General features: G+C 58.5%; 5 protein-coding genes across 13 annotated transcripts in view; 2 read left to right on the top strand and 3 right to left on the bottom strand.

Moving 5' to 3' along the window:
* Positions 1-677, top strand: part of TNRC6A (trinucleotide repeat containing adaptor 6A) — a 48175-nt gene extending 47498 nt beyond the window's left edge. For all 7 annotated transcript variants that reach the window (XM_051631709.1, XM_051631712.1, XM_051631710.1 and 4 more), the window contains one exon: positions 1-677. This exon is cut by the window's left edge and continues 2142 nt beyond it. The gene's annotated coding sequence lies outside the window, so the exon portion shown is untranslated.
* The window catches only part of LOC127390311 (interphotoreceptor matrix proteoglycan 2-like), a 7564-nt gene extending 1057 nt beyond the window's left edge, over positions 1-6507 (bottom strand). The window contains exons 1-10 of one of the 3 annotated variants that reach the window (XM_051631716.1): positions 6446-6507; positions 5745-5864; positions 3547-3659; positions 3397-3455; positions 3132-3289; positions 2848-3010; positions 2581-2772; positions 1757-1981; positions 1022-1175; positions 1-782 (exon numbers count right to left, since the gene is read on the bottom strand). The exon at positions 1-782 is cut by the window's left edge and continues 1057 nt beyond it. In XM_051631716.1, coding sequence (XP_051487676.1) covers positions 708-782; positions 1022-1175; positions 1757-1981; positions 2581-2772; positions 2848-3010; positions 3132-3289; positions 3397-3455; positions 3547-3659; positions 5745-5864; positions 6446-6500 — 1314 coding nt within the window. In that variant the 5' untranslated portion in view covers positions 6501-6507 and the 3' untranslated portion in view covers positions 1-707. Of the gene's footprint in view, positions 783-1021; positions 1176-1756; positions 1982-2580; positions 2773-2847; positions 3011-3118; positions 3290-3396; positions 3456-3546; positions 3660-3830; positions 5399-5744; positions 5865-6445 lie in introns of those variants that run through there. The other 2 variants (XM_051631714.1, XM_051631715.1) reach the window with 2 other exon arrangements.
* A 1740-nt stretch (positions 6508-8247) lies between these two features.
* On the bottom strand, positions 8248-10886 carry NDUFAB1 (NADH:ubiquinone oxidoreductase subunit AB1). The gene is made up of 5 exons (XM_051632287.1): positions 10731-10886; positions 10537-10659; positions 10256-10343; positions 9084-9196; positions 8248-8416 (listed from the first exon to the last, which is right to left on the bottom strand). The coding sequence occupies exons 1-4, from the start codon at positions 10857-10859 to the stop codon at positions 9105-9107; spliced, it is 432 nt and encodes a 143-aa protein (XP_051488247.1). The 5' UTR covers positions 10860-10886; the 3' UTR covers positions 8248-8416; positions 9084-9104.
* A 513-nt stretch (positions 10887-11399) lies between these two features.
* On the bottom strand, positions 11400-20257 carry PALB2 (partner and localizer of BRCA2). The gene is made up of 13 exons (XM_051632285.1): positions 20165-20257; positions 19938-19997; positions 19771-19852; positions 17485-19389; positions 16234-17027; positions 15542-15625; positions 14757-14918; positions 14367-14452; positions 13929-14090; positions 13660-13776; positions 13244-13331; positions 12409-12557; positions 11400-11739 (listed from the first exon to the last, which is right to left on the bottom strand). The coding sequence occupies exons 1-13, from the start codon at positions 20210-20212 to the stop codon at positions 11508-11510; spliced, it is 3969 nt and encodes a 1322-aa protein (XP_051488245.1). The 5' UTR covers positions 20213-20257; the 3' UTR covers positions 11400-11507.
* A 40-nt stretch (positions 20258-20297) lies between these two features.
* On the top strand, positions 20298-23924 carry DCTN5 (dynactin subunit 5). Its single transcript, XM_051632284.1, has 6 exons — positions 20298-20391; positions 20503-20571; positions 20808-20926; positions 21343-21454; positions 21990-22092; positions 22471-23924. Exons 1-6 carry the CDS (start codon positions 20344-20346, stop codon positions 22566-22568), a joined length of 549 nt encoding a protein of 182 aa, XP_051488244.1. The 5' UTR covers positions 20298-20343; the 3' UTR covers positions 22569-23924.
* The last annotated feature ends 1118 nt before the right edge of the window (positions 23925-25042 follow it).

Raw genomic sequence — 25042 nt, 5'->3', positions numbered from 1 at the left:
TCAACTTGCCCACTATGAGATGAGAATATAAGTGTAGAAAACTGCAGCTTGCTTTTTCCTTTTCTATTCGAGCACCTTTGGGATCCCGTTGCCCTCATCCTCTGAGTTCTTCAGACGCCCCATGTTCAGATGACCCCACCATTTGTGCCCAGCTAGATGCTCAAGAGGACACTTGCAAATAAGGAGAGCATTTTGGAAAACAAACTTTCATGCTTAAGATGTACTGGTGTTTAAATTTATACCTCATTTACATTAATCATGATGAACAATGCAGCAGCGCTTAATTTGTATTTCACTTTTCACAGTGGCTTAGCTTGTTCTGAAATGGCTGTAGGGCAGACCATGTATGTACATAGTATGATGTGACTTCAAGAATCTGTTCGACTTTATTTTCCAATTGCCGGATGTAAGTCATTGACTCTGTTGGATGCCAGCATTGTGTGTTCCTGGACACTTCTCTGTAACTCCTTAGGATGAAGTACACTGTCCCAAGCCAAAGCTGGCTTCTCAAGTCTGGTCCGAAGCAGTGGTGCACACGTTGGCAGGTGATCTCCCAGGACACTGCCTCCAGTGGAACTTGACATCACCCCCGCCTTGATTGTATTGTCAAAGTGTTTGAAATTCCTTCACTGAGCTTGTTACGTGGAAATAAAATGTGGTTGGTTTTAAAAGCTGAACCTTGTTGCCTGTGTTGTTCTCCGTGCTCCTCAGGCTGTCCAGCTCCTCTCCAGCGTGGCCAGCTCCATCCCCTCGCAGTAGGAGTGTGGCCGCCTGCCTTTGTGCTGGAGGGAGAGCAATTTCCTCCTGTAACTCCAAGCAGAGTCACTGCCCTCCAGCCGGGAAGGAGCTGATGCCTCCCAGCTCCTCCCCTGGAGGCTCCCACCAGAGCCACACTCTCCAGGGTGGGGTGAGAAAGGGTATCTGGGCACCTGCCCCTGCCTGCAGCCCCAGTCTGGGGAGGGAGTAGCATGACCCCCCTCACAGCTCCCCTCCCCAGAGCTGCTCCCCAGGCTTTGCTCACCGGTCGCTGCCTAGAAAGTTGATGGAGGAGGGGAAAGGGTGTCCACGGGATGGGCTCCATGGGCCAGCTGGACACTGAGATATCACTGGCTTTTCCTGAGTCCACCATGGGGTCGTTCATGCTGCTAGAACTTGTGTCCCAGTCATACTGGAAACTGGGGAGAAAACTCATCAGCAATTAAAAGGGGAAGGAGAGGGTAGAAGTCAATCTGCTGGTGCTGAAGCTGCCTTGGGAGCTCAGGAGCAAACCTGCTCACTGCCCTGTGTCTGCAAACATGTTCCCAGGTCCCCGCAGCAGCGCTGAGCCGCAGCACAGCAGCCAAGGGTTGTTCCTTAGCTGTGGCTGTGCTAGCCTGATCTAGGGAGGGGGTGGCCCTGGCTTTAGGGCCCTTTCCTCATGAAACTGGAAACCTCCAGGGCCCTTTTTCCATTTACACCCCTGGAAGCTGATTATGAGACTTTCTGATACGCACACAACCACCCTGCTTCCTGCAGATGTGAACCCTTGGTAAACCAGTCCCCAGCACAACATGCCTCACAGTGGGGGCAGGGGCAAGAAACCACTTATTTCTGCTTGGGACACCACAGGAGGCTGCAGTGTTACCCCTCCCAGGGGTGGTTGGTGAATGCAGGGAGGCCAGCAGGGGCTGTGCCCCCCAGGCCCTCAATTCTCTGCTTCTCCCTGTGGATCAGCCCTTGCTACTGGGCGCTGCAGACACGGCCTGGGCAAACCTACCTGGGCGGGTGGGCCGGGCGGGCGGACAGTGCTGGGCGCTGCTTGGCACTGCCAGTGGTGCCCGAGCCCTCCTGGCAGCTGCAGCAGCCGTTGTCCAGGATCTGCAGGTGCAGCAGCTCCTCCGAGTTGCTGAAGGCCAGGTTGTCCAGCGAGCTGGCCGAGGGCAGCCAGGAACGTGACCAGTACTGGGCTGAGACATCATCCAGCCGGCAGAACCGCCGGTAGCTGCGGGGCAAGACACACACACACGTTTCATGGCACTGGGGCAGGGTCCTTCCCCGACACCCAACATCTGCCGCAGCCCCGCGGTTGTTGCAGCGGTTTCCTCGGGAACAATCCCCATGGCACATTACGAAATACTGGTGGGGAGAGCAGCAGGGCCAGGACAGTGGAGCCATCAGCTCATCAGCACAGCTGGTGTCCCTCCACCAGTGAGCACAGCCTGCAGCAGGTCAGTGCAACCACAGCCCCTGCAGCCCCTCCAGCCCTGCAGCCTCGGGCACGCCTTTCCTGCCTGCACGCCGCTTCCCGCCCCCTGGGCGCCAAGCCATGCATGTGTCCCCCACCCCAGGCACCACACTGGCATGGCCATGAGCATCTCTGGGCATGGCTGGCATGGCCACATGCCCAGCCAGACACCCCCACCCAGCCAGGGGTCTCCACTGTAGCTCTGTGGGGTGATGGACCAGCTGCTCCTGGGCCCTGCACATGCTTTCCTGGCCCTAGCACCCCTGCCTGCCATCAGCTGGTGGGAGGTATTTTCCTTGGCCAAGCTCAGCTGCTGCCCATTGCCCCCCCCCTCCCTCCAGCCCCATGCATCCCACCTGCTGCGGGTCTGGTCAGCCCTGGCCTCCAGCAGCAGCACCTTGAACCGGCGGATGGCGATGGCAGCGAGGACGGCGCCCAGGAGGACAATGCTGAGCAGGACCCCTGCAGCCATGCCCAGCAGGCTCTGCTGCGTCACCCGGTAGTCACAGCGCAGCCCCACGAACCAGAAATCGCTGCCAACGGGGCACCTGCCAAGGGAGGCCATGAGCCACCGGAGGGGATGGCACCTGACCCCCCCCAGGGCTGGTCCCTGGGGCACTCACTGGCAGAGGGGCTGGTGGCCCGGCAGGTGGGTGCAGATGCCATGGTTCTTGCAGTAGTGGCGGTGGCAGAGGGAGGTGCAGGTGACGTTCCCATCCGCCCCGGACACGCAGGTGAAGCCGGCGCGGCAGGTGAAGAGCACAGCACAGGGGTCCAGCGGCCGTGCTGCAGAGAGGGGGGTTTGGCTGTGCCCCCCTCCCTACCCAGCAGAGAGCAGGGCCAGGCACCTGCCCACCCTGACACAGCCCTGGCTGGGCCCCAGAGCCCCCAGCAGCCCCTCACTCACCCAGAGCCACGTTGCGCAGGACGGGGGCCGTGCCCACCGCCCGCCCGGGGGGGGCCGCGCCGGAGCCCAGCGCCACGTCCAGGAGCGCGCCCAGCCCTGGCGCCCGCACCCGCTCGGCCGCGAACAGCGCGTCGTACTGCAACACCACGCTGCCCTCCCTGCGGGGACACCCACCAGGCCCGGGGGGCTCAAACCCCCCGCCCAGGTCCAGCACCACAGTGTCCCCGCAGCGTGGGAGAGCAGGAGCATCACAAGCTGCACCCACCTGATCCTTGTCACCTCCAGCCGCAGGAACCCGGGCACTGACATGAAGAGTGGGGCCACCTGAGCAGGGAGGAAGGTTGAGTGCAGTGCAGGGTGACACCCCCCCCTCCCCCCCCACCATACAACCCCCCTGGCCCTGGACCCCACTCACCGTATGGTTGAAGCTGTGCAGCAGATCCTGGTGCTCAGGGGACCCAGGGTCCTGCAGGGCTGGGCTGAACCCCATGTCCAGCACGAGTTCACAGGGGATGCGGAGCAGGGACACTGCAGGGAGAGACAGGAATCAGCACAACAGGGACCTGCACTGCCTGCCCTGGGGGTCACCACCACTGACACCCCACCCCCACCCCCTCCACCCCCCCCAGCTGATGGCTCCTCAGATCTCTTTGCCTCCTGCCATGCCCAGTGAGAGGGTCCCAAATTCCCCAGACCCACCTTTCAGGAGGGGTGGCTGATCCTCCACGATGAACACCTGGGGGGCCCTGCCTGCCCCAGCTGGCGTGGGCATCACTTGGGGGGTGTCACCATCCAGCCACGCTCCGGGGCTGCCTGATGGCTGCACCAGGTCTGTGTCCCTGGCAGCTGGGGGGGACCCAGGGCCCACATGGTGGCCCAGAGTCCCGGGGGGATCAGTGGGCTGCTGGGGGGGTGCTGGCATCATGGTGGGCAGAGGAGTTGGCAGACCCCACGTCAGGTCTGTCGCATCCCCCTGCAATAGAGCAGCACTGGGATCTGGCGTGACCATCCCCATGTCCCCAGGCAGTGCTGGGCTGGTGGTGGCAGCTGCGGTGGTGGTGACAGTGACATCCACAGGGGTGGTCAACCTCAGGGAAGATGCAGGCTGAGACCAAGTGAGCATCTGGGGGGACCCAGGGGCTGATGGGGAGTCAGTTGCTGCCCAGGGCTTGGAATCACCTGCAGCCACCAGCGTCCCCCTCAACACCTCTGCCAGGGGGGTCCCCACGGTGGGGCTGAGCAATGAAACACCCTGGCTGGTCCCCAGGAGGTGCTGTGGGGTCTGTGACATGGGTACAGAGTCACCAGTTGGGTCAGGCTGTCGGGATCGGGGCACATGGAGGGCCCCTGGGCCGGTGTATGACACACTACTCTGTCCTGCAACACTGCTGCCCAGGGCCACTAAGGTCTGACCCAGGGGGCCATGGCCATGCTCAGGGGGACCCTCTGTGCCAGGTGGCCCCAACACTCTTGTGGTCAAGTCCAGGGCTCCCCCGGGGCCGGGGGATGTCACCCCTGAGGTGCCAGCCATGGCAGTGGGGACAGGCAGACCTGACCCCTTGCCTGTGGCAGGCAGTGAGGTTGGCCCTGTTCCCATGGCCGGCTGAGCTGTGCTGGCCAGCAGCAGGTCCCTATAGCCACGAGGTCCCAGAAAAGGCAAAGAGGGGTGAAGGGCAGAGCGAGGACCCTGCCAGGCAATGTCTGTCCCACGCCACTCAGAGCCCCATCCTCGCCCTGGCAGCCCTGGCCGTGTCCCCTGCAGTGTCCCCGCTGAGCTCAGCAGCCTCTGCAGCCCCTCTACAACAGGTGATGTCCTCATTGTCCCTGGCACAGGGCTGTCTGTGGCTGGTGCAAGGCTCAGACGAGCCCTTGGGCTCGTCCCCTGTGGGACGGTGGTGGCTGGATCCCCCACAGCCCTTGGGTCTGGGGATGAGGGGCTGTGTGAGCCCCCATGTCTCTGTGCAATCCCCAGCCCTGTGGGGCTCTGTCCTGGCAGGGTGATGGGGGACCCCTGCAGCCCCCCATCAGAGCTGGGCACCATTGCAGAGGTTGGTGAATGTGAGGGGATCCCCTGTGTGGCTGTGGCACTTTTTGCAGTCACACTGCGGGGAGATAGGGTGGTCAGAGCCGTGTCCAGCTCCACGGGCCCTGGGGCAGGACCCGGCCGCGCGCTGCCTGCTGCTGCTGCCTGCTCAACCACGCCTGCAGAGAAATGGAGTCCTGGGCCATGGGGGGCTGGTCCGTCCCGCCCCACAGGCCCTGTCCCCTTCTCCCCTGCCTGGGGCCCTGCAGGGCTCCCCTGGGGGCTGGGGAGCTCGGTGGGGGTCCCAGGGAAGGGCAGCAGCTCAGCCTGTGTCCGCAGCCGCCCCAAAACCTCCGGCATCGGCACCCGCCCCGTGCCAGCTCCTTGCTCCGGATCTAGGGGCAGAGGCAGATGGGGGAGGCTGAGCAGGGCTAACCCACGGCTGGCACGCCCCAGCCACCAGCTCAGCATCCCGGGCCCAGCGTGGCACCCACACCCCCGGCCAGCCCAGGGTGCCACCAAGGCACGTGTCTGTTCCGTGGTGTCGCCAACGCGGGGCCGGGAGCGGGGCAGTCGCGGTGCGGTGCTACCTGTCTGGCTGTGCTCCCCCGGCGCGGTCCCCGGGTGGGCACACGGGACAGCAGTGCCCGGCGTGGGGCCCGTCCTGCTGCCAACAGCAGGGCAGAGCCGTGCACAGCACTCCATGATCACTGGGGAGAGAACCGGTGTCAGGCATTGGCACCGCGACCCCCAGAGCTGCCAGTGAGGGACTCTCTGTGTCCTCCTCCATTAACCATGAGCAACATCGCCGGTAAAGATGCTCAGGAACGACCCGAACCTCGCTGGAAACCACCTGCCTTCATCCCAGCAAACGAAACCGACTCCTGCCGACCCAGCCACGTGCTGGAAACGCCCATTTTTCTGCCCTGGCCGCGTCCAGCGGGGCCGCCAGCCCAGGCGGGCACGGCCGGCGCGCACAGCCCCACCAGCCACCGCCAAGGCAGGGGGGCCCGCCCGCCCCCCACTCGGTGGGAGCAGGGTCACCCTCAGCCCCTCGGACCCGTCACCCGGGCACACGGTCGGCGCGTCCAGCCTGCCGCCCACCCGACGCCAGGACCCCGCGGCTCTGGCCGCCCAAGAGCCAGCAGACCCGCCCGCATCCAGCGCAGCATCCCGCGGGGCCGGTGGGCGGCGGGAGGGGGTACGGCCGGGAGGGCGGTGGGCACAACCGCGCTCCGCCACCCACCCCCCCGACCCTGCCCTGGGTCTGGGGGCGGCCCCCGGTGCTCACCTGCAGCGGCCAAGAGCCGGGAGACCTGGAGCGACGGGAACCGACGCCGTTGCATGTCGCGGCGGAGCTGCCGGTTCTGCCGGGGGCGGCGGCAGGAAGCCCCCGCCCGTCCCCGTTGCGGCGGGGCGGAGGCACCGGAGGGGGATTAAGCCGGTCCCGCCCTACCGGCACCGGAGGAGCACGGCGAGGGGGCGGGGGTGCTGATCGGGGCTCTTAGCCCCACCCTCGGGGGTGCAGGGCTGGGGACAGGGGTGGCACAGGAGCTGCTCCTCGGTGGGCACAAGCCTTCTGCCCGCCCCCCTCCCGCTAACAAAGGGACTTATCCTACAGGAAAAGCTGGGGAGGGACCATTTACGAGGGCATGGAATGATAGGACCAGGGAGAGGATGGTTTTAAGCTGGCACGGGGGAGATTCAGGCATTAGGAAGAAATTATTCTCTTTATGGATGGTGAGACCCTGGACCAGGTTGCCCAGAGAAGCTGTGGCTGCCCCATCCCCGGCAGTGTTGAAGGGCAGGTTGGATGGGGCTTGGAGCAACCTGGGCTGGTGGGAGGTGGGAAATAGATGGTCTTTAAAGGTCCCTTCAAACCCAAACCATTCCATGATTATATGATCCCAGAAAAGCCACTACTAGGATTTGCCAGGGCTCCAAGACACAGGCTGGGCCCAGAGCAACCTCCAGCCACCCCAGCTCTGCCTCGAGTACAGATCTGGCTGGGGTTCCTTCACCAGCTCTCCCAGAGCCACACCACCAAAGAACCCAGCAACCACCCAGGGGGCAAAGGGTTCTGCCCCCACTGTCACTCCTGCCTCTAAGCTGGCACCTCGAAACCACCATGGACATGGTGACCAAAGCATGGAGGGGTTTGGGTTGGAAGGAACCTTTAAAGGTCATCTAGTGTGTTCTGAAACATGACTGTTTCCCACCAGTTCCAACATGGCACCTGTGAGAAAAACGTCAGAACATATTTGAGGTGCAGGAGGAATTACGGGGTTTCCAAAGGCTCGGGGCTCCCACCCAGCACTATCAGGGAGCTGAGGACAGGGGGGGTCACCCTGCCCAGGGGCTAGTGCCAGGCAAGGGCATCTGTGACTGGCAGCTCCAAAGGAGCCCCCGGGAACACCCTCCCTGCGCCTCAGCCCCGTGTGCCCTGCAGGCCGAGCTGGGTCCACTTTCCATCCTCTACCACCTGATTGCCAGAGGATCCGTTCCCCGGGGACACCTTCTTGGCTCCCTGTGCCTCTCCAACACATCAAAGTGTTTCTTGGCTCAGGGGGGAAACTGTGCAGCGCCCAGAAATAACTTGTTTCTGTCGGAGGAGACTGAGCACCAGCCCCCGCAGCCAGCTGGGACACACACTGATGCTGTTTCGCTTTTCAGCACCCGCAGTCATTCCCACCTTTTACTTTCCATCGGGAAAGCAGAAGCCTCTCAAACTGGCTTGTTTTCAGCAGCACTGATGCAGTGAGCAGGGAAGGCAGCAGGAGGGCGGTTACTGGGAAAAGCAAACACCCGCGGGGAGAGCAGGGGAGGAGCAGCGCCGAGTGGCAGCAGCACCAGCCCTGCGGGCGCTTCCCGCGCAGCGGGAGGAGGAAAGGCAGGAACGCCCGCAGGGAAACACGCTCAGAGCCCGCCCCGACACGGACACCTCCGGTGCTTGAGCCCCGGGGTGACCCGCCCGGCGAGCAGCGCTGGGGGCAGAGAAGGGGCCTGCAGTGGGTGACTGTCCCCTGGGGTCTCCCTCACACCCCGGACACCAACAGGGACCACCCACAGTGGGAAACGGGAGAGTCACCAACATGACAGTGGTCTTAGATATTTATTCCTTTGTGTGTGTGTTTTCAAAGACAACACATTCATACAGCTTTAAATACAACCTCCAAGTACAACTTTGAGAGCAGCAACGGTCCAGCATGTGCGCTCGTGTCACCTGCTGGCACCAGCCCAGTCCTGGTGGCAGAGACACCTCCTGTCAAAAACAAATCCACTTATTTACCATTTCATAAACCAAGAACCAAAAGCACCAAAGGAGTGGGTCAGGCAGAGACACAACAAGCTGAAGACCACGGGCAAACCCACAGGGCTTTGGAGTTGCTGCAACTTCTGCCTTGGCCCAGGGTGGGCAGCAGCTCCACCCGGCCCAGGGGAGGCCAGAGCACACCGAGGAACAAACAGGAACAGGGACTGATCTGCTGCACAGCCCGGCCTGAGGCCCGGCTCATTTCCCCTGCAGCCCCTCAGGGCACTGGCTCCAATAACCCTTTCCTGCCTGTTTCCTTCCCGGCTGGGGCTGGTGGGGGCGGCGCTCGCCGAGGTGCCCACCCAGGAGCAGTGACAGGGACTCTGGCGACCAAAGTCCCCCTGTCACCCACTACAAGCCCCATGGGTGACCCGAGTGCTGGAGGGGCCACACGGTGAGACAAACATCACTCCAGCAGGGAAACACACACACTCCATCCTCCCCCCTCAGAGCAGGCAGTCCTGCCAGCCCCCTGCAGCCCCCTGCCTGCCACAGCCCCAGGCTGCTGTCCCCTCCTGCCAGACCCTCCCCTCCACTGGCACCACCCACTGCTGTGTCTGGGCACCCTGTGTGCCCTGGGGACCCGGGACACTCCCAGGAGCACATTTCTGCTTACCCAGCTTTCAAGAAACGTTTTTTATTCATAAACATCCTTCTTATCTGCGATGTAATCTACAATCTCTTGTGGACACATTAACTTTTCTGCATCTCCATCAGGAATTTCGAATCCTGGAAGAAAGTGCACAGATTTAGACCAAAACAACGGAAACAGGAGCAAGGCCACAGGAAGGAATTGCTGCTGGCTGGGCTGCTGCAGCTGGGAGGGCACTGCTGGGGACAGCAGCACCGTGTCACTGCCCAGGGACCAGCTGTGCTCCTGCTGCTCCTGGGCAAGTGACAGAGGGGGTGGAGCTGGCCAGTGCCCCTCACACCTCACTGAAGCCACCAACACCTTCCCAGAGCCCCTGCAGCCACCGTGGTGCAGCTGGAGGGGATGATCTGGAACTCCAGGGCCTGAAGCCCCTCAGGTGCAGAGCTGGGCACTCACACAACCCACAGCTCGTGCAGAGCTGGGAACAGGAGGGCTCCCGATGGTGAAGCTGCTCAGAAACACACTCCAGAACATCTACATTCTTCTTTCCAGCCCTTGTGGCCACACACTAACACTCCACCCACTAAATACACAGCATCAGCAGGGGCTCTGAAAGCAAAACATCTGCCTGGGTTTTAGAGAATGACCAAATTGCAGAGACACTTATGGCCCAAAGTGACAAATGAGGCACTTCCTCCAGAATTTGAATGCATGGACAAGTCCAAAATGAAGTAAAAAGAAACTGGGAATATAAAGGAGCAAAGAAAAAAGAACCTTTTTTCCCCCAGTAACATCAGGTATTGATCATGAAAAAAAATCTGGCCAGGAAAACCCTGGAGTATCTGAAACTTGACAAGCAGAAGCCGAGCTCAGCTCCAGATGCAGCATAACACCCACTCCCCACCCATCTGTCCCTCCCCAGCCTGGTGCCCAGGGGGGCTGGGGGCAGGAGCCCTCAGTGCTCCCAGGGCACAGAGCACGAAGGAGACAGCCAGACCCCAGCTCCTGCCTCTCACCAGTGCCCTCAGCACTTCCCCTCACTGGGCCAGAACTCCACGATTTTCTTTGAATTACATCAGAAAAAAAGTCAACGCTGCTGCTCACAGAAAAGAACCAATGCTCATTTGGCATCACCGTGCTCGAGGATCACCCAGAAAAGGCAGCAGTGACCCCGAGGACGCACAGCTCCGAATTACCGAATTCGTCTTCCATGGCCATGATAATTTCCACTTGGTCCAAACTGTCCAAACCCAGGTCTTTCATGAAGTGGGACTCGGCTGTGAGCTGGGGGAGGGAAAGCCAAAGAGCATTTGGCTGCGGCCACGACAGACAGGTACGACAGACCCCGCGGCGGGACCGAGCGCTAACCTGGAGCCTTTCGGTCGGCCCGGTCGGTACCTCCCGCCAGGGCCCGCAGCGCCTCCCTCCCCGCAGCGCCGGCGGCAGGCCCGCCCCGCCAGCCCCCGCCCCCACTCGCCTTCTCGGGGTCGATCTTGTCGTACAGCTTGAGGACGTAGAGGACGCGGTCCTTGATGTCCGCCAAGGTCAGGGGCGGCAGGTCGGAGAAGCGGCGGCAGAGCGGCCCGGCCGCCCGCGGCACCTGGAAGACACGGGCAGCGCCGGGCAGCAGCGGGCAGCGCCGGGCCGCCCCCGCCCCCGGCCGGGCCTTACCTGCGGCAGCGGCTGCGGCAGCAGCGGAGCCGGGCGCGGCGGGCGGCGCGGGCAGAGGGTGGCGATGGCGGCGGGCCGCGGGGCCGGCGGGAGGCGGCGGACACAGGCCCAGAGGACACGGGCCGCCATGGTGACCTGCTCCCAGCGGGCACCGCGCGCGGCCAGCGAGAGCACGGGGGGCGGGGCCGCCGCGCGCTGGGCGGCTGCGGCCACAGCGACCCCTGGTGGGCGGCGGCCGCGCCAGGCGGGGCCCGAGGGACCCGGGCGGACTCCCCGGAGAGACCCCGGGAAGAGACCCCCATGAGGGACCCTCAGGGCAGAGACCCCCCAGAACGGACCTCCAGGGCAGGGACCCCCAGGACAGCCCCAGGAAAAGCCCCCCCAGGACAGCCCTAGGCAGAGACCCCCCCGGGCAGAGGGACTTAGACAGAGACCCCCAGGAGGGATGCCAGGCAGAGCCACCCAGAAGGAAGCCAGGCAAAGACCCCCAGGAGAGATCCCAGGCAAAGACCCCCCTGAGGGACCCTCGGGACAGAGATGCCCAGGAGGGCTCCAGGGCAGAGACCTCCAGGAGAACCCCAGGCAGAGACCCACAAGAGAGCCCCCTGGGCAGAGCCCCCCACCCCGGCACGGCATCAGACTCGGAGTCGTTCCAAAGAAAACTGGTTTAATGTCCCTGCACACACCAGAGCACCCGGCAGCGCCTGCCCAGCCCCGCAGAGCCAGCTACCAGCAGCCCCGCTGCCCCCCAGGCCCCACGGGTGCTGCAGACCCTCGTCAGGCCGCCCCCGGCTGGGGCTGCCGGTACCGGTACAGGCAGACAGTCCCGTCCCGCTGCCCGGCCAGCAGGCAGGCACTGCTGGTGGCCCAGCGGGCCAGTGCCCAGCTGCCCTGGGGCCCCGGGGGCAGCAGGGCCGTGCAGTGCCCCAGCAGCAGGTCCCACACCGCGATGGCTCCCGAGGTCAGCACGGCCACGGCAGAGGTGTCCTGCACGTCACCCTCCAGGTACCTGCGGAGACACAGAGGGGGACAGCTCTGCCATGCTTGTCACAACGCTATCACACCACGTTTTACAATTATCTAGTTTTTAACTAGTTAAGTTGTAACTGTTCTCAGTGCACCTGAGAACAAAGGATGTCAGGACAGTCCTTCCACAGCCTCGGCACACACTTGAAAATTGCTCAGTCAGCCAAGACCTCAACCCACTGACACTTGTGCACACAGGAAGGACGACGAGGGGTGGGAGCACATGGCAAGACTGAGCCCCAAACAGCTTAGTCTTCAAAACACAAGCGATGGGAAGGAAAAGGTCATCTGGCTGCAGAGCTGCTAAGCTTCCCTGACCCCCCCAGGCACTCTGACCAGCACAAAGGCTCCTGGCGCGTTCCCCGGGGGTGTTGCCTGATGTTCCCCCCGTTACAGCGTTTCCACTGCCGCGCGGGGGGAGCAGGGCAGGCCCGAGCGGGAGGTCAGGGCACAGGCTGGGCAGGAAGCCGCCAGGAAACGGCCTCGCCCCATCCCGGCCCGCGCACGGGGCCCGCGGCAGCGGCGGATGCAGCCCCCTTGTCGCCGGGAGATGGCAGCTGGGTCCCGGCCAGCAGCGCTGCTCAGCGCGCTCAGGGGTCCCCCCGGCCCACCCCGGAGGAGTCCCGCAGCCACAGGGAGTCCCGGTCCTTGCCTTCCAGCCTGTCCCGGCGGGAGGGAGGAGCACAGCACCCCCGCGCCGCGGGCCGTGCGGGGGTTGAACGCCACCAGCCGGAACGCGGGGCTTCCACAGGACTCGCTCTCTTTGGCGTGGGGATGGCTTAACACAACAAACAGGAGGCCCTGGGGCAGAGAGGAAAAAGACATCACTAAAATCAACAGCAAGCGGGGAAAAACCCAAGGAATTTTCCAAAAATTAATTGCTACATTCTGTCTATAATCAGAGCCCCGTGGACAGTGATGCATTATTTTTACTAAATAAAACAGAAATGGTTTACTTTCCTTATCAAATTAGATAAAACCCAAAGCAGCTGCTGACTGATAAGGGCTGATGCAATGCAGTAGGATGACAGCACAGTGACCCCACGGATTTATGCACTAAACTTTCTGTCTGAAAAAGTTAAACTTGCATTAGGATGAGGTGACATTTAAAGTAAAATTTCTGGGCCCCATTTTAATCCCTAGGAGCTTAAAATTTAACAAGAATTCCCTGCAAACCAGCACAGGTGACAACAGCAGGTCTCAGAACAGCCACAGGCCAGCACGGGGAGCCCTGGGGCACTGAGGAAGTCTCCAGAGAGTCAGACTCTTTGGAGCCATCATTATCAGACAAGACATTCTTGTTCCAAAAGGCAAAAGGCTCCCTGAAAACAATCAAATCCCTGATAAACTGCAAAAATCCATCTGCAGTCACAGCACGGACGAAAGGAAGTGGGAAAGCCTCATTAGTATGAATCTTGGCTCCAAGCAGTTGATACCCTGGGGTACCTGCAACCAATACCCCTTCACCTGGGTTCTCTCCTACCTACCGAGTCGGAGTACGCCCGGTGGCAGATGGAAGCCAGGTAGGAACAGCCAATGTGCATCTTCTTCAGCAGCTGGCCTGTCTTCAAATTCCTGCACTTGGTGAAAACAAAACCTGAATGAGTTTCCACCTTCTAGCTCTTCTTTCCTAACCACTGCTACACTGCTATGCAAGACAGAGACATTATTGGTTTCACATAAACTAAGACAAGAGGCCACAGGAGGAGATGCAACCAACGTGATGCAAAGGCAAGAAGAGGGGTTGCAGCAGCCGAGTTCATTCCAACTGTACAGAAGTTACCCTTTGACAATCACCCCTTCACAGGCAAACCAGCTGCCCCCCAGCACCCCTGTGTACCATCTGTACAGCCACAGCAAACACCTGCAAGTCAACTCCCTGAACTGCAAAGGAAACACTGACCAAACAACGATGCTGTTCACTGCAGTGGTGCCAACCAAGGCCTCTCTCATTCCTTCTACTTCAGCAAAAGCTAAAACCGTTTCTTCAGGGGGCATCAAAGTCTGTCCATCCTTGTTCCTGAACAGCAGATTAGCACGTGAGAAAAATAATGACAAAATAATACGTGTGCTCTGCACCCAGCACACCTCCAGAAAGGAGAGGAACCCAGAGCTGTTTCCATACCTTTCTTCCACCTGCCACAGAGACCCCCCAAAAACCAGCAGACTCACCTTCCCGTCTCTGCAAGAGATACCATTTCCACTTGCTGTTCTTGCCCAGTCCTGCAGCTGCTGACCAGCCTCCTCTCCTGTAGCCCAAGAACAGCTTTTATATTTCCAGCTTTTACTAGTGATTGCTTGAATGAGTCATTCTCAGTAGAATAAAGCAAAAGCCTAAATTAAGAGAAAAGTACATGTAAGGACAGAAGGAAGCATCATTCAAACATGCCACAGCATCTAAAAATATGCCTGTGTTTAACCAATCTGGCACCTCCTGGGGTGAATAACAAGTCTTTATAGTAGATTTTTAGAAATCCCTTCCATATTTTCCAACTGTTAAAGCAACTGAGAAAGTGATACATTAATAAGAGATAATTTCAGCCACTACTCAAGAGAGTCAAGCTGCAGCTATTCTGTGTGCAAAGCACTAGTAAGAAACAAATACACCACCTTATTTCTCCAATCTCCAGGTCTCCTAGTGCTACACACATGAGATTGCAGGTGTCTGGCAGAGGAACAATCTGGATTACAGGAATCTAGGATGCCAAAAGAAGAATTTATTGTCACTCACAATATCCCTTGAATTTTTTCCCATTTTCCAGAGTGTTTCAAGTCAAATTATATGGATTCCAGCAGATAACATGCAACCATACAAGCTACTGGCCTCCTCCATCAGCAGTGCAGATAGATCATTCTCCTCTGTTGTCTGATGGCATGAAAAATTTATGACACCTAAAGAACTAACTTTGTATCTGACTGTAAAATCCCTGTATCTTGGAAACTAACACACTGGGACATGAAAGTTGCCCTAAATTCTAGAAATAAGGATGGTGTTCATACCTCTCCAAGCTGCCAAGTGTGGAGCTTTTCCCAGTGGTCAGATGCCAGAGGTTTCCACAGGGAGACAGAACTCTCACAGGCTGTCACCACACACAGCTCCTTGCTGCCAGCTGCTCCCCACCACATTGTGCTCACGTCCACAGCACAGGAGCTTGAGGAATCCTGTCCCAAAACAACAGTGCTGGTTTTCTTCTGACATAGTTATCTAACATGGAGGTTCAGCCTGAGAAAAACACTTGATGTTCAGTGTGATGAGAACTGGAGGCTGAAGCATAAGGCTCATCATATTTAGTTTTCAGTGAAGTACCAGGGAAGCACCAAGGAGAACCTTTCACCCCAGAGCTGCAAATACATTGGTATGTGATGGGGGCTGCATGCCAGAAGGTGTGACCACCTACAGGTGCACTGGGCAGTGTGGGACCCTCACACCATCTGCTCCTTTAATTAGTGCCTGAAGGGGTGGCAGGAGCCACGGCAATGTACCCAGGCAACAGGGGTACAGGGCTGAGATCATCTTCCCTGGGGCTAAAGAAAAATGCAGCAGTTCTGTTTGTTAAGACATCTGCATGTGTTTAGGCACTTGTTCAGAAACAACCACTGAAATCCTTTACCAGTCGAAAGGAGACAGAGCAACCTAACCTTCCAGCATGGCTCACCCCAAGTGAAGGCAGCACTGATCAAATTAGACAGCACTAACTGTTCTGCATTGTGAATGACGCTTTCGTTTAACTTGGTACCAGAGAACTGCCACTGACTCAGTAAACAGTTACCCCATGTTGTCCCACCTTTAGCTTTGATACAAGCTGCAAGCTCTCCTCTCTCAGGCCATCAAGCAGTGCTGGAGTCAACTGTCCTGCTCCAGCTGTTTTCTGCACAAACAAGTAAAGAATAAGGATAATTCAACTTTGAAATTACACTCAGCACCTGCAAGAACAAGGCAAGAATTCACTCTGCATGCATCTGTTGGAGAGCTATGATAGGAGCACCTCTTTGTTCTTGCATGTCTTTGAAAAACAAAGAGATCCCAGGCAGGTTATTTCCTGGTTTCACCTGAAAATTGTCTTTTACCACCACCCTCCATCTCAGCCTTCAGAGCACAGTCATTCTCTCAGCACCCGTTCCACATGTGAGTCACTTAATCTCCTTTACCAAATCTTAGCTGGAAATTTTCTTTAACTCACACTATGTGGGTACCAGCAACTTTTTGTTCACATTCCCATTTCAAACACATATCCTGCAACCAGCATCAAAACCCACACCTCCAGTTTTAATCAAGCAGGATTTTAAAGAATTTGCTCTTGAGGTCAAAAGACCTGTGGCAGCAGATGAAAACCAACATTCACCAAGTCAGCTAACAGGCAGCCTTCAGGGCTGGCATGCAAAGAGGTCTTTCCCTGAAGTCAGGTAAGACCCTGCAAAAGAGGACTCGCCCACAACCCATGGTTTAGTAGCCTTGGTGAAGGAACCAGCTTGATACCTGCTCAGGGGAGGCTCTGCAGGATCTCTGCTCTTTGCTCTCTGACTGCTGGTGCTTCTCCAAGGCCACAGCTTCAGAAGGTTGATTACTGGGACCTCCTTCAGCTTCTAAAGGCGATGTTGGATGTTGTTTCTCCTCTCCTCTAGCAGATCCTGCCCCACAGCTGTCCCAGTGCTGTGGAAGGGCAGAGGCTTTGCATTCCCTATCCTGCAGGGCTGGGACAGATGCTTCCTGGGAGAAAGGCAGGCTGGGCTGTGGGGAAGGACAGAGCTCACTGTGTCCTGAGGGTGGAACAGCAGGGGTTGCACCCACTACAGGGAAAATAGGCTCAGAAATCTGGGACTCGGGCTGAAGGGGAGCAGCAGCTAGGACACTCCCCATGGGCGTAAAGAGCAATTCACGGGTGGGAAGTTCCCTCTTGGAAGCTGGGCTTTCTCCATGAGGTAACTTGGGCCATCTAGTTCTCAAGGGCAAAAGCAAATTACTTGTGAGCCTTTTCCCTTCTGGATCCATTTGTGCATCTGGTTCGTCCTCTGAAGCGGCATCATCTCCAAACACACTGGGAACAAAAACTTCCAAGTCATTCACAGGGGAAGATGCCAATTTCTCAAGTTTTAGTGGTCCAAATTCCTCATCAGGCAGGTGAAAGTCTCTGACACCCAGAGTGGGGGCCAGCCACTGCAGGCTGCGGAAGGGGAGGCGAGAGCTGCAGGTATTGAGGTCTGTGGCAGGGAGGCCAGGAGAAGCAGGACCCTCAGAAGCTGCTGGATGGCTACGTCCTCTTTTGCTCTCATCTAGACAAAGAAAAACACAACAATATGAGAAAGTCACATAATAAAATCCCCAGCAACCAGCTGCTTCAGAACCTCTCATCCAGAGCACCACTCTAATTAAAAAAAAAAGAAGCTATTTCCTTTTGAACACACAGAAGTGGCACTTTTCTGGAAAGACATTACACTCTGCAGTTGCTCAGTATCAAGCCTGCAGCTAAAATATCACTGCCACAATGATCTGTAGTTTTAAAAAAGGTCTCTTATTTAAAAAACAAATAGTATTTTCTTGAATTAAAAAAATACAGCAGAGTGTGAGCAGCAGTGCACTTGCTCACTGGACTGTCCCTGCCTGGCTCCTGGGCTGCAGTACCTGGGGAGGCTGCAGTACCTGGGGAGGCTGCAGTCCCTGGGGAGGCTGCAGGCCCTGGGGAGGCTGCAGGCCCTGGGGAGGCTGCAGTACCTGGGGAGGCTGCAGTACCTGGGGAGGCTGCAGGCCCTGGGGAGGCTGCAGGCCCTGGGGAGGCTGCAGGCCCTGGGGAGGCTGGGCTGTCCCTGTGCCGTGCAGAGCGCCGGGAGCGGCGCAGAGGGACGTTGATCACTGGGAGCTGCTCATCCCTGTGGGCTCCGTGCACGGGCTGGTTCTCGGCGTGTAAGTTGGCTTCCAGATCTCCTACATGGCCAGGTAAAGCTTCATTCCCTGGGGTCAGAGAATGACTGCTCTGAAGAGGATTTTGAGCCTGCTCTAGCAGAGTCTTTGGGCATTTGCCAAGCACTTGGCTTCCCCCAGGAGCAGGACTCGCACTCGCTGGCTGGACGGCGCTGGGCACGTTGGTCTTCCCAGACCCAAGGGCTGCAGCAGCAGACAACCTGCTCTCATCTGAAGGTGCTTTTCCAAGATCACAGCTTTCCTTTTCACCCTGACACACATTTGACAGGGGACAACTGCTTTGCCCTGGCACCATGAGCCCCGAGCTCAATCCCAGCTCCTGTGAGCCCCACTGCCCAGGGGTGCAGCCAGACCCTCTTCCCTTCCGTCTCCGCTGCCGTCGCCTCAGGTCTCGCCTTGTGCTGGTGATGCTGCTTTGAGAAACCGATCCAAGCGACGTGCTGCTGCTGCTGGATGCAGGAGGAGATTGCTGAGGACTGCTTGCATCATTTTCTGCACCAAGAAAAGGGAAGGGCATGACTCCTGACTCCAAACCATTCTCAGCTATTTCTTGGGAGGACCGATCTGAATTTGCATCTTTCTGCTTGCACTTACTTCGCTGGCCTTTCTTGCTTCTGCCCAGCTGGCTGAGAATCACAGCTTCAAGGTCCACTTTCCTCTGGCAGTTAGACATGCGCCGAGTTGTCCTGACATAGTATTCCACTGGGAAGAGAAGCCCTTCAACCATGGTGCAAGAGTTCAGTGCACTTTCGGGAGCTGTCACCTTTTCTGGAGGAGAAAGTCTTGACTGAGTTTCAAGCTGTTGATTCTCCATCAGTTCTTCAACACTTCCCAGAGCAAGATCTGCAGGAAAGGAATTAGTATCACTTTGATTTCCTTCACAGCTTTTGCCCTCATTAGTTTCAGTGTTAATTCCATCAGCAGGCAATACTTCATTTTCTGACATGAAATCCAGGAGCCTGCGTAATTCTCCCTGATCTTCACACACACTCTCCCCATCCACTTGTTGTGTTATCCTGGGGGATTCTTTTCCTCCATTGCCACTGGTGTCCAGTAAAACAGAGTCACTGTTCTCTAAACACAGCTGTGCAGGCCCAGGGTTATCAGACATGGCTGCAGCACCTGGGGACTTGGGCTGCCAGACACAGCTGCTGTCCCTCAGGGCACACGGGGACAGCTCAGGCACTGCTGGAAGGACACTGTCCTCAAGCACCCCTTGTACAACTCCAAATGCTGCATCAGGAGGAGTCAACCTGTTGTCTTCTCTCCACACAAGTGCTGCTCTTGGTGCTGTCTGGGCATTTTGCTCAGTGTCCAAGAGGCTGCTCCGCCTGAAGACAGGAGACCGAAGCTCCTCTGCACGGGCAGTTGTCACCATTCCATCAGCCTTGGTTAGATGCACATCACACACAGATTCCCTTTCTTCCAATACCGGAGCCTTCGTCCGTCTCCTCAGCTTCATCAGGCTCCTGGAGGTTTGGGGTTTTTTCCCCTCAGGGGCAGGTCTGACACTTCCACAGCAGAGGCCTTCCTGGCTGTCCTGTGTGCTCCCTGCCCCAGAGCTGTCCTGCTGGTCACCCTCCTTACTGAAGAATTCAGGGACATGTTCACATCTGACAGATGTTTTCTTCTCTGTGTCAAGATCCAAGCTGGGTTTAGTCTGTAGTTGAGAGGTTTCATGTTTGTCAGCACTAGGAGACAAGTTATCTCTAGAACCTGTGGGAAAAAAACGTCATTTGTGTAAAGTACTCCCAAGAAAAACATCACACAGTAAAATGAGATAACTTTGTTAGGAGGGAAAGAGTGGGATCAGACAGCTGGGGTCAGAGAGCACTGAAACCTGGTGAGGAGAGAGATGTTACTGCAGATCCCGACTCTGCAGCGTGGGAAGGGCCGGGTGTGAGTGGGAGGCTGTGGACGTGGCAGCAGCTGCAGAGAGGGGACCGGAGGGGGGGGCAGCACCACCGGGGGGGGCAGGCCGTGGGGCACCGGAGGGCAACCGTGGCTGGGCTGGGCCCCCGCAACCACCCGCCCGGACCCGGGGTAGGGCAGGGGCCGGGGAGGCGCACGGCAGCCCGCAGGGCCCCCGGCTCTTACCTGAGGGGCTCGGTTGCCGCCGGCCTCCCCCCTCCGTCCCGCCCCAGCCGTGGCTCCGGGCTCGCTCGGCTCTCCGCGCCCGCTGCGGACACAACACGGTGCGGGGCTGGGACCGGCCTCCCGGCGCCTCAGCCCCGCCTGGCCCGCCCGCGGCCCGGCCCGCTCACCCGCAGCCGGCTGACGGTCTCGCTGTACTCCCGCCGCAGCAGCGCCAGCTTCTCCCTCAGCTGCAAGACACAGCGCACCGGGCTGGGGCTGGCACCGCCGCGCCGGCCCCCGCCCGGCCCCCGCCCGGCCCCGCACGGCCCCCGCACGGCCCCGCCCGGCCCCGCCCGGCCCCGCACGGCCCCCGCACGGCCCCGCACGGCCCCGCACGGCCCCGCACGGCCCGCACCTTCTCCTTCTCGGCGCCGCTCAGGGCCCCCGCGCCCGGCCCCTCCATGGCGGCCGCTCCTCTCTCGGCCGGCTCCGGGCGGGAAGCGCGCGGCCCGTGTCCGTGGCAACCGGGCGGAAGCGGCGGGAAGGGCCGCGCCGGAAGGCGGGAGGGGCCGGTGCGGAAGCGGAGGGGCCGCCATGGAGCTGAGCGAGATGCTGTACAACAAGTCCGAGTACATCGAGACGGTGCGGGGGCCGGGGCGGGCTCGATGAGGCGCTGCGGTGCCGCGGCGGCGGGGCCCGGGGAGCGGGGGCAGCGGCGGGCGGCCCCGCACTCACCCGCCCCTCTCCCCGCAGGCCTCCGGCAACAAGGTGAGCCGGCAGTCCGTGCTGTGCGGCAGCCAGAACATCGTGCTCAACGGCAAGGTAAGGGCGGGCAGGGGGCTGCGGTGCCCCCGCCCCGCTCCCTCGCTTCCGGCAGGCCGCGCGGCCCCGAGCGCTGCTCCCCGGGGCACAGCCCGTCTCCTCTGCTTTGGACTGAAAGAATCCCCTGCAAGGTCACGTCACCTCGCGGGGGGGGCTGAGCAGTGCTGGGAGTCTGTGTGTACGAGCCGGTGGCACGGGTGGGCGCGGGGGCTCAGCTCTGCCTCTCTCCCCTCCAGACCATCGTGATGAACGACTGCATCATCCGCGGGGACCTGGCCAACGTGCGGGTGGGCCGGCACTGCGTGGTGAAGAGCCGCAGCGTCATCCGGCCCCCCTTCAAGAAGTTCAGCAAAGGGTAGGGGCTCCCCTGCCTTTGGGGGCACTGGAGCTGAGAGCTGCATACCTAAACAAATACATTGGCTGGGCTAAGACCTGTGTTCAGGGGCCACGGGCCTTCTGCAGAAATGTGTCCCTCCAAACCTGCCTTTTCCTCAGCTTTGCTGGAGGGTCAGTGTTCCCACACTGTGGAAAAGCTGGAGGTGTTCATATCTCCATAAAGTATGAAGAGTTTGTTTCACTTGCTCTCTGTTCATTCTCAGCGTCCTCCTGCAGCTCGTTCAGGCTGCCCTTCAGAGGGAGCTGAGAGCAGACCAGTTGCTGTGTGATCTTCTGCCATCAGATCTGCCCCTGGCCATGCAGCTGCAGAGGGGGCTGTGGTGCTGCGGGTCAGTGGGGCTGTTGTGCCCCTCAGCAATCGCTCTCCTCTCCCAGGGTGGCATTTTTCCCTCTGCACATCGGGGATCACGTCTTCATAGAGGAGGACTGTGTTGTCAACGCGGCCCAGATCGGCTCCTACGTCCACATCGGCAAGAACTGCGTCATCGTGAGTGCTGCTCCTCTGCCCTGGGCACTGCTGGCTGTCCCAGCCTCCTGCTGCTCCCTTCTCCACAGAAAGGGCTGCTTTCAGGCTGGCCATTCTGAGGACAGCAGGTTCAGCTGTTTGGGAAATCATCCCAACGATACTGTGGCAGATGGGACTGCCGGGGAAGGCAGCCTTCCCACAGACAACGAGCAGAACTGGGTTTCTGCTGAAAAAACACCAAACAGTCAAGGTTGCTGCCTGCTGAGTTAGAGGCCTTGCTGCCTTAATGTGTGACTTGGGCTGCAGCCTGCACACTGGTGTGTTAACATCCATATGCACGTGTTGGTCGAGAGCAAACAGACTTTTTCTCATTCAAAAAGGAAAAAAGTGGATTTTGTTGGGAAGGGCATTCAGTCAGGGCAAAGATTTATTCCCACACCCCCTCATACAGAACACATTCCCAGTGCTTAAATGCGTTGAAGTCTAGGTAACTTACCAGGAATAAGCAAAAGCATGTGGTGTTTTCAGTGTAACCTTTACCTCCCCTGTGCTTTAGGGCCGTAGGTGTGTTTTGAAAGACTGCTGCAAGATCCTGGACAACACGGTGCTGCCCCCCGAGACCGTCGTGCCGCCCTTCACCGTCTTCTCGGGCTGCCCAGGTGCGCTCCCGGGAGCGGCACCCTCCTGGGCCTGGATAAGGGCACTTCTGTGTTTGAAAATGGGATTGCTCTGGCAAGCGTGCCTGTTGGCACTTAGTGCCCAGAGATAAAGGCAGAGGGCACCAGGCGAGGGGAAAAGTAACAGATTGACCTCATGAAGCTGGCTGCTCTGGCGTGTGTCAGGCAGGAGGTGTGTGTACCCAGGGGGGACAATGGGAACGATCCCGTTGTGTTACTGGATGTGGGAAGAGCTGTTTGCTCTTCTGTTAGGATTTACCTACAGTTTAATCCAAGTCAGTGCTTTGGATGCTGAGTAGAAGCTTGTTTTTGCTTTCTCCTTCAAGGACACTGATGGTCACACTCTTGTTCTTCTTCCAGGACTCTTCTCTGGGGAACTCCCGGAATGCACCCAGGAGCTCATGATTGATGTTACAAAGAGCTATTACCAGAAGTTCTTGCCACTCACTCAGGTCTAGTAGCCCCTTTGCTGCATTTCAGAGCAGTGCAGGCAGGCAGGAGTGTTGCGGGGCTGGGAGAGGGGTGTTGGTCCACAAGAGCAGGGCACGGGCCCCCACCATTCCCAGCACTCCTGAGGCTGTTCTCCACACCAGTGGCCTGGCCGAGCCGTCCCTCGGGAATGCTGCTGTGTGGTGTTGGCTACACTTTGTGCACTCATTTGCATGTCATTCATTCCATGCTGTCTGAATCTTGTCATTCCATGTTCTGAGCAGGAAAGCCTTTCCCTCTGGGGCTCCCCTGGCTGCAGCCAGAGCCTGGCACAGCAGTTCTGTTCCAGCCCAAAGCCAGCGGGTGTCCAGGTGCTGGAGGCAGTCTCCATCCTAGAGCAGAAGTGCTGAGGGGTGTGTCACAGGCAGTTACCCAGCAGGGTTCCTCAGAACCACTGCTTTCCTCCCAGAAGAAATTTGCTGCTCTGTGGGCCTGTGTGCTGAGGTGTGTGGCCTCTTCTGCCTGTGGACTGAGATTCTCTCCAGTGGGGATAGGATATCCTTCATCATCCCAGGATGGTTCTTTAGGACTTGTGGCTGACAGTGAAGCCTGCCTGTGCTGACAGGGCTTTTCTTAGCTCTGAGCTCTCCAAGTAGAGCTCAGTGCTGTGATCAGTCCCATGCTACCCCCACCAGCAGGGTTAGGGTGCTCATGGCTGAGGTGTGTTCCGCTGCCTGAACACCACAGACCTTAAAGTGCTAAAGGGTTTTGGACAGAGGATCACTGAGTCACTCAGAATTCAGTGCAGGAGGAAGTGGGGAATTAAAAGCAGGGATAGGAGGTGGATGAGAGAATGCTGCAAGTGTCCCCACTTGTTACTCCGTGTGTATATTTACAGAAAGCTCTTTGGTGCTTTTCTGTTTATAAAACTTAAAAGGAGATTCAGACTTCTTGGAAAGAGTGAACATTTCATTTTGGACATGAATAGAGCAGGAACAGTTCCTGCTGGGAGCAGCTCTGTGAAAGGTGGAGCCAGCTGACCCTCTGTGTCTCTGCCTCAGCACCAGACCATGGCCCAAAGCGAAACTGCCCACTCTGGGTGTGTTACATTAGAGCTCAGCATCATCCTGCTCTCACCTGGGGTCCTGCCTGTCATGGTGCAGCAGCTGGGGCCAGGACACAGGTTAGTTCTGCAGTAGGTGTGTGGCTGTGAGCCCACAGCCCCGGGCCTGAGCTGCCCTGTGCAGTGCAAAGTGCTGATCCAGCCCGAGCAGCAGCAGCCGAGCAAGTCCCGGCTGTGCAGCGACTGTTCATCAGTGTGGAACCCCTGACTGCTGTGCTTGTGTTTTTACTGTACATAAATTAAAGCCTCTTCAGCTGTTCAAGTGACTTGAGGTTGTGACTCTTCAAATCAAACTTGAGCCTAGAGCAAGGGTTCTGCTGTGGCACATGATCCCCAGACTCTTGTGCTGTGATTGTTATGGGCTGTTCCTGACGATTATGGAGTCAGTGCATTAAAAAAGTGACATACAATGTGAAACAGCTTCTTTCTCCCTCTGAGGTGATGGCTTTCACCCGCACATGGTTCCAGCGTTGCTGTTTTATGATGGCTCAGAGTGTCTTTGCCTTTATGCTTGGTGCGGAAGTGAGAATCCCAAAGCCACCGGGGTGGCTGAAAAGTCCTCTCCAGCAGGGACACCTGTTTGGTGCTGCAGCACATCTGGCAGCATGACTTCCAGTGTCTGGGAATGCCCCACGTTTGGATCTAGCCATCCCAGAGGACGTGGCTCCTTTGGCACAAGTACAAAGGAGCTGGAGCCAGCTCCTCACAGCAGGAGCATAGATGGGATGAGAGGGTGAGATGTTCCTGCTGAAGCTGCAGCATCCAGGCTGGTGCTGCTGTGTCCCTCCTGGGGGGTGTCCGTGGGAAAGGCCGTGGGGAAAGGCCATGGCTTGTTGCTTTTTGTACCTGAGTGAAAAAGCATCAAGTGTCCCTTGCATTTGCACTACAGGCAGCTCCCTGATGACATCTTCCAAAAATGCTTGTTCCTGTTGTCTGTCCATGACCTGACTTGCCCTTGCAGAAGCCATTTGAAATGAGGGGCTGTAAGAGGCCTCCCCTGTCACAGGACCTGAGATGTTTGGGGTTTATTGCAAGATTTCTGCCAGTCTGCTCTTCAGGTGTCTGTGCTGCCCTCACCCCCCTCACTCACCCTCAGCTGTCCCTGGAAGTGAGGGAAGCTGTGTGTGCTGTGTGCCTCGTGTCCCTGCACCGTTCCCCCTCCACACAGCAGTGCCACCAGGATTGCTTGGGGATGGGCTGCGTGGGGCAGCCTGAGGCTGCTGGTGTGGCAGGGGGTGGGAAGGGGCAGCTGCCACATTCAGGGGTGTGAGGAGTGGGGTGGCAGCTGGAGAGGCTGGCACGGTGCCTTCCCAAGGCCACGGGAGCAGCAGGGCTGTGGTGCATGCAGGGGTTTGTCACAGCACAGCCTGGCCTGCTCTT

Source organism: Apus apus, chromosome 14, assembly GCF_020740795.1.
Source record: "Apus apus isolate bApuApu2 chromosome 14, bApuApu2.pri.cur, whole genome shotgun sequence".
NCBI classification, from domain to species: domain Eukaryota; kingdom Metazoa; phylum Chordata; class Aves; order Apodiformes; family Apodidae; genus Apus; species Apus apus.
This window is presented reverse-complemented; position numbering and strand designations above follow the sequence as displayed.

Excerpts from the sequence above, each read along its gene's own strand:
- NDUFAB1 (XM_051632287.1), bottom strand. The coding sequence starts at position 10,859 with ATGGCGGCCCGTGTCCTCTGGGCCTGTGTCCGCCGCCTCCCGCCGGCC. Across the intron at positions 10,660-10,730 it reads TGCCGCAGCCGCTGCCGCAG|GTGCCGCGGGCGGCCGGGCC; the intron begins GTAAGGCCCGGC and ends CGTGTCTTCCAG. Across the intron at positions 10,344-10,536 it reads ACAAGATCGACCCCGAGAAG|CTCACAGCCGAGTCCCACTT; the intron begins GCGAGTGGGGGC and ends TCCCTCCCCCAG.
- DCTN5 (XM_051632284.1), top strand. The coding sequence starts at position 20,344 with ATGGAGCTGAGCGAGATGCTGTACAACAAGTCCGAGTACATCGAGACG. Across the intron at positions 20,392-20,502 it reads AGTCCGAGTACATCGAGACG|GCCTCCGGCAACAAGGTGAG; the intron begins GTGCGGGGGCCG and ends CTCTCCCCGCAG. Across the intron at positions 21,455-21,989 it reads TCGGCAAGAACTGCGTCATC|GGCCGTAGGTGTGTTTTGAA; the intron begins GTGAGTGCTGCT and ends CCTGTGCTTTAG.
- PALB2 (XM_051632285.1), bottom strand. The coding sequence starts at position 20,212 with ATGGAGGGGCCGGGCGCGGGGGCCCTGAGCGGCGCCGAGAAGGAGAAG. Across the intron at positions 15,626-16,233 it reads GCAGAGCCTCCCCTGAGCAG|AAAACAGCTGGAGCAGGACA; the intron begins GTATCAAGCTGG and ends TTGTTTGTGCAG. Across the intron at positions 13,777-13,928 it reads TCTCTTGCAGAGACGGGAAG|GAACAAGGATGGACAGACTT; the intron begins GTGAGTCTGCTG and ends TCTGCTGTTCAG.